General features: G+C 22.1%; 1 protein-coding gene across 1 annotated transcript; it reads left to right on the plus strand.

Moving 5' to 3' along the window:
- Positions 1-1,140: 1,140 nt before the first annotated feature.
- LOC126894123 (cyclin-dependent kinase 9-like) lies at positions 1,141-5,636 on the plus strand. Its single transcript, XM_050664880.1, has 7 exons — positions 1,141-1,450; positions 1,995-2,079; positions 2,933-3,023; positions 3,525-3,691; positions 3,755-3,873; positions 4,443-4,713; positions 4,787-5,636. Exons 1-7 carry the CDS (start codon positions 1,278-1,280, stop codon positions 5,093-5,095), a joined length of 1,215 nt encoding a protein of 404 aa, XP_050520837.1. The 5' UTR covers positions 1,141-1,277; the 3' UTR covers positions 5,096-5,636.
- Positions 5,637-6,806: the final 1,170 nt, after the last annotated feature.

A 6,806-nucleotide genomic window follows, 5' to 3' on the forward strand; every position in this document is an offset into this window, starting at 1 on the left:
AAAACAACTCGATTGGTACCGCCATTCTTTTATTATAATATAAATAACAAGATTGTAATACTGAGAACAAAAATTTGATTAAAAACAATTAACCACATTTCATGAAAATTGAAAAAATATCTACTTTTTTTATCCAATTAAAAAAATAAAATATCAACTATTAGTAGATAATTATAAACTCATATAAACTTGAACTTGGTATAAAAAGTTAATTACTGATAAGTTTTTTGATGTAAACTTCTTCTGATTAATAGTTACCGTTTTAAGAAAATAGTAATTATGATCATAATTGAGCATATGAATAATCAAAAGTCCAACCAGACGATAACTTTTTTGCTAGTAAAAATTAGATTTATTACCTTTAGAAAAATTATTCAAACAAAAAAAAACCAACTAAATTATTTAATATTAAAAATATTTTTAAGATATTTTAGTTTTTTTCTAGTGTTGGAATAAATATATTTTGAACAATAATAAGTAGCAAATCGCAAATCTCCCGTTTTCCTTTAATGTACAAAAAATATTGTTCATGAAAAATAGAATACATTTATTAAATTTATAAAGCCATGTGCTCAAGACTACTATTACTTAACCCGATCCAACCTATAGTAGAAAACACAGTAATGGTGGTAAAATATCTATCTATACTATCAATGGCGTAAAACCGTCACTAATATTATATTTCTATATTATTTAATATGTAAGGTAAGCACTGATGCGTATTGTAAATACATTTTATTCTTTATGACCCTGACCAGAAAATGTTGAAAATCCTCCCCACTGTACACTAGATTAAAGCATTCTATGCTTAATAAATACTATAAGATTAAGTAATTTAACAAATAAAATAAATATCACCATGGAATATTTAAAATTATTGCATTTTCTAGACTAAAAAATTAACTGGTTAGTTATTTAATACGACTAAACATAATATGCTTTCTATATCAAATTATGTTTATAAATAAAATTGTAGATTTAGAGTACTTACTATTATATAAGTATCAAATCTATACGGATATACGCCGTGTTAGCAAAAAAAAAAAATACAATAAAAATTCTAATGTTCTCATTGTGAGTGTGGAAGTTTACCACACTGCATGCATATAACCTTATCTCGTGTTTTTATCATATCCGTGCTTATAGATTATCTTGTAACATAAAATAATTAATAAATAATAACAATTCTCAATTATATTCTATAAAATAAGTTAAATTTAATAATAATTATTTTATTAATTTGTTGATTGTTCTAAAATTGAAAACTGGATTCCAAAATGGTACCACCAACTCCTTGTCAAAGAGCAATATCACCTCCTATACCATCACCTAGCATGCAATTAAGTATGGCTCGAGATAGAGAGAAATACTTAGAAGAATATAATTTTCCTTTTTGTGAAGCTGCTACTAAATTTGAAAAAATGGCAAAAATTGGTCAAGGAACTTTCGGGTAAATTTGTTTGTGTTGAACCCTGAGTAAAAATATGCACGGTGGCAACTTTATTATATGACTCATGTATTATCTTGGAAGGTATAATAGAAATACAATTTTTTATCAAAAAAACGAGTATGATAAATATTTCTATATATTGCAATAATTTAACTATCATTTATCCTCTAAATGCATATAATTTTATTGTAATTGTTAATTTACATATTTTCTTTATTTATGAAATAGCAAATATCAATTATTTAAAATATTTGTTTAAAAAAACTTGTGAAAAATAATTGAACGATGTTATTAAAATGTTAAACATATATACTTGCACATTTAATTATAAAGTCAGTTGTACTACAATATAAAAACAAAATAAATTTTTGTTACTTTCTTCTATGATATAACATGAGATTCTTACAATTCAATTTAAATTGTATTTTATATTTTAGAAAGATTATATTTTTTATTTTATGTTAATATGAGTAATTTAAGGGAATACATTAATTTAAAAGCTTAAATTTTTCTTTAAAGTAATAAGCTATCTCTTCATTTTTAGTGAAGTGTTTAAAGCAAGAGATAAAAAGAACATGAAGCGAACTGTTGCTATGAAAAAAATTCTTATGGAAAATGAAAAAGAAGGGGTAATTATCAAAAATATGTTACATCCAATTAATAATTAAATAATGTATTTTATATGAAATACATAAAAATTAAACATATTCTTTTATCTGGTATTACTCTACAGTTTTCAAATAAAATTATATAAATAAAGATTTGATTATTCAGTCACATTCTTCTTTACCAAACTAAGTAATCGCAAACAATTAACTAAATATTTAATGAATATAACTACTGCCTAAATTCTTATAAGTCTTCCTTATTTTATTATCATATGAAAACAAAAAAAATATAGATATTGTACAATAAACATTTTTTTTTATGAAAGACATCATTTATCTCTTAATAAATCAAATTAGCAACACTTATTTATTCAATGTTTTGTATAATATAAAATGGCAAATACATACGTATAATTAAGTCTGTAGAAATAGAGCTAAATAACGAAATTGAAAAACCATATAATAGTATACTTATTTAATAATTGCTGTATTATATAATATAGTATTAATGTAACAGAAACTAGATTTTTATTTTCCTGATTTTTATTTATATTACTTTAAAAATATCAAATAGTGGGATATTTAAAAGTTTTATTGATACTTAAATGTTTCTGTATATATTTATAATTTGTTATTTTTATTTATTTTATCACAAATAATATAGCAAATACTTTTTAATGTTAAATTCGGTAATACAACAAATTCTTAAACCCATTAATAATTAATTATTATATATGCTGATTTTTATAAAAAATTATAAATTAATTATAATTTATAAAATAATGTAATAATAATTATAATTATTATATTTTAATATTTATCTTAAATATTTTTGAGTTATGAATACTAATAAACTATTTTGTTATATTTCTAGTTTCCAATTACAGCCTTACGAGAAATTAGGATATTGCAGTTATTAAAACATGACAATGTAGTTAATTTATTAGAAATATGTCAAACTAAAGGTAAACATGTTTTAAATCAATATATTTTTAGTATAATAATGATTTATTTCTTAAATATCGGGATGTTAATTATAAAATGGGAAATATTGTAATCCTTCAAGTCTTAGAAAATAAATAGTGAAACAAGTTTTGTGCTCTAATTTATTAGTGTTTATTTCACTGTTCATTGTGCTGAGAGAAATACATTCTTTTTATTTTTTACTTTATTTAAGACGATTAGGACAACTCTTAAGGAACCAAAAATATTTAAGGTTTTTAATTCCTTAAGTTATAATTTAAATTAAGTTTTTTCTTTTTAATTTATTAAACAGTGCTTATAGTTATTATTTTTTAAATTTAATTGGTTGTTAATGTTCATCTTATAATTTATTAGTCTCAAAATCACCTACTTCAATTTACTACATAGTTCTAAAATTTTTAAAAAAACATTTTAGTTTATCTTTTTAAATAAATGTATATCATATTTATATATTAATATTTTTATTGTACTGATAATTTCAGCTAGTCAATTCAATCGTTACAGATCAACATTCTACCTAGTTTTTGAATTTTGTGAACATGATCTTGCTGGTTTGTTATCTAACACTAAAGTAAAATTCAGTTTAGGTGAAATTAAACAAGTAATCCAACAAATGCTTAATGGTCTCTACTATATCCATAGTAATAAGGTAAAAGTATAACTGACATTATACATCATTTATCCGTTTTTAATATTGACCCTATAAAATCAGATATTACATCGTGATATGAAAGCTGCAAATGTCTTAATCACAAAAACTGGAACTTTGAAGCTAGCTGATTTTGGTTTAGCTAGGGCATTTAGTGCACAAAAAAATGGTCAACCTAATAGGTAAATTTTTATATTTTTATAAATTGAAATTATTTACAGATATTAATCTTATGTAAGGTATTTTTTAGTATTTTGATAAATTTAATATTTGCTAGTTAACAAAAAAATTACTTTTAATTATAATTTTTATAATATTTTAAGTTTAAATGATTTGTTTTATATTTTTTTTGTTAAATATCAGAAATGTTATAATTTTCCTTATAAACTATATACTTGGTAATATTAAGTTAAAAAATAAGTATGAGTAGAATCAATGTATTTAGAAGTTGATCTTAAGTATTAGTATTTTCCTTCATCTAAATGTATTCAAATCCGCCTTTGTGTATAAATAAATTTTAGGAAGTCAATCTACTCCTTTACAATTATGTTAATTTAATAACTTATATTATTTTTAATGACAAATATAAATACACAATATATAATTTAATAATACAATTAATTTACTTAATTTATACAATTTATATTTTAATTTTAATAATGGATGGAAAAAAATATATGTATATAGGCTTCTTGTTTAGTTCAAAATTTACTATTGTTATCTTTTTGATATTTATTATTTTTTATTTTAGGTACACTAATCGTGTAGTTACATTATGGTATCGTCCTCCTGAATTATTACTTGGTGATAGAAATTATGGCCCACCTGTAGACCTATGGGGGGCAGGTTGTATTATGGCTGAAATGTGGACTCGGTCACCTATAATGCAAGGTAATTCAGAGCAGCAACAGTTAACATTGATATCTCAACTATGTGGATCAATAACACCAGAAGTGTGGCCAAAAGTTGAATCTTTAGATTTGTATAATCAATTAGAATTGGTTAAAGGTCAAAAAAGAAAAGTGTGTAAAATATTTGTTAAACTTTATTGTTTATTAATAGTTATATATTAATTCAATTTTATTTAATTATTAGGTAAAAGAAAGACTAAAACCATATGTGCGTGATCCTATGGGCTGTGACTTATTAGATAAATTACTAGTATTAGATCCAGCAAAACGATTTGATGCTGATTCAGCTTTAAATCATGACTTTTTTTGGACAGATCCCATGCCGTGTGACTTGTCTAAAATGTTATCTCAGCAAACTCAAAGCAATTTTGAGTATTTAGCACCTCGAAGACTAAATAATCATCAATCATCTGCAATGCGACCTGCTTCAGCGGTTTCTAATCAAGGTGCATCAACATCAACTACATCAGGTTTCCATGAACGAGTTTTCTAGCGCAAGTGAACGGCAGCTGTTGCGGCCGCTTGTTATATTACTCAAGAATTTTTTACATTTAAAAATATTCTTATAAGTAGGATTTTATTTTTGTGTACATAAACCAACTTTCTTAAGTTATAATCTATGATTTAATTTTTTGACAATACCTCTACTAATAGTTGTTATTTTAAATGAAGGCATTTTGTTTGATATTTAATTATAAAGGTTTTGAAACAGCTATGTTGTGTATGCCTTTGATTGATATTTTTGTATGAAAGAAAAATAATGCACTTGACTGTAAGCAGTGATCTCATAGCACTTTGTTTAATTTTGTTTACATAGTTAATAACTAAATTATAGTTATTTTAAATAAGAGAGATCATATTGCTACAAATTTGTTATACAATGTATAAAATTTAAATTTTAAATGAATTGTAAATCATTATTGAAAAATTAGTTTCTATTCTTATATTATAACTATGAAGTAAAATTGAAATATTAAAATTTTTTATAACTAATCGTTGTAATTAAAATAAATTTTAAAAATGCCATTTAAACATATCAAGTGTAATTTTATATTATAACGTTTTATTTCAACATACATAAAAAAAAATGTTTTAATGATTATTTTAACCATCTTATTATAAATATAAGCTTTTTATTTGGAAATAGGAAGATTAAAATTGATATGTTTTGACTTTAATTTAATTATTAACAATATTTATATTACACTCTATTTATAGTTTCGCAAATTAAATATGAACTAAAATTATTGACAACTATAAATTCAATTTTATATGTAGACATATAATACATAATCTAATTTGGCATAGATTAACCCTTATGATCAAATAAAAATCATATATAATATTGTATTACAAAAATTTATATTGTACTTAATGCATCATAAATAATTTTAACTATTTGATGATATGTATTATTATTAAAAAAAATAAAGTAAAAATATAATAACAAAAGTGAAACAGATCACAATTTAAGTTTGCTACAATATAAATTTTTGATTTATAATTTTAAAATATTATTGAAATATGTTTCTACATATTAAATTTGAATTTATAGTTGTCAATAATTTTAGTTCATATTAAATTTGTAAAACTATAAACAGTTTTTAATATACTGTTTATAATTAAATTAAAGTCAAAAGATATCAATTTTAATTTTTCCATTTCCAAATAAATAGCTTATATTTCAAATTAGATAGTTAAAATAACCATTAAATGAACAGTTAAAAACTTAATTATATTCATTTAGTGGCAATATTCCTCTATAGCCAGGGGCGTCGGAGCTATTTTTTATGTGGGGGGACAATAATTAAAAATAGATTTGATTATTATTACACTAAAAAAACCGGATAATGCTTTTCATATTGGGTTAAGATTTTCATAAAAAAATATCTGATAATTAATAAATATACCCTTGACGATCCATATTATTTTATTTTTTTATTATGTTATTAATTAATATTGATAATATAGTAAAATATAGGATATCGGAATAATAATATATTTTTTTATTTATTACAATAAATAAAAAAAAATGCATTAATATAAATTTGTTAACTATCTAGTTAAATTTATGTGGCATTCAAACTTTTTAAGCAAAATAACTTTAACTGCGTTAAAGTTTAAAAGTACATAAATAAAATGCTAAATAAAAAAACAAATCTTATCTTTGGCAAAATATTAATTGTAATTTTACTTTAGTCAAT

The sequence above is a fragment of the Daktulosphaira vitifoliae genome, unplaced genomic scaffold (genome assembly GCF_025091365.1).
Source record: "Daktulosphaira vitifoliae isolate Bord-2020 unplaced genomic scaffold, ASM2509136v1 Scaffold_1, whole genome shotgun sequence".
In the NCBI taxonomy this organism is placed as follows: Eukaryota; Metazoa; Arthropoda; class Insecta; order Hemiptera; family Phylloxeridae; genus Daktulosphaira; species Daktulosphaira vitifoliae.

Excerpts from the sequence above, each read along its gene's own strand:
- LOC126894123 (XM_050664880.1), top strand. The coding sequence starts at position 1,278 with ATGGTACCACCAACTCCTTGTCAAAGAGCAATATCACCTCCTATACCA. Across the intron at positions 1,451-1,994 it reads ATTGGTCAAGGAACTTTCGG|TGAAGTGTTTAAAGCAAGAG; the intron begins GTAAATTTGTTT and ends CTTCATTTTTAG. Across the intron at positions 4,714-4,786 it reads TTAAAGGTCAAAAAAGAAAA|GTAAAAGAAAGACTAAAACC; the intron begins GTGTGTAAAATA and ends TTTAATTATTAG.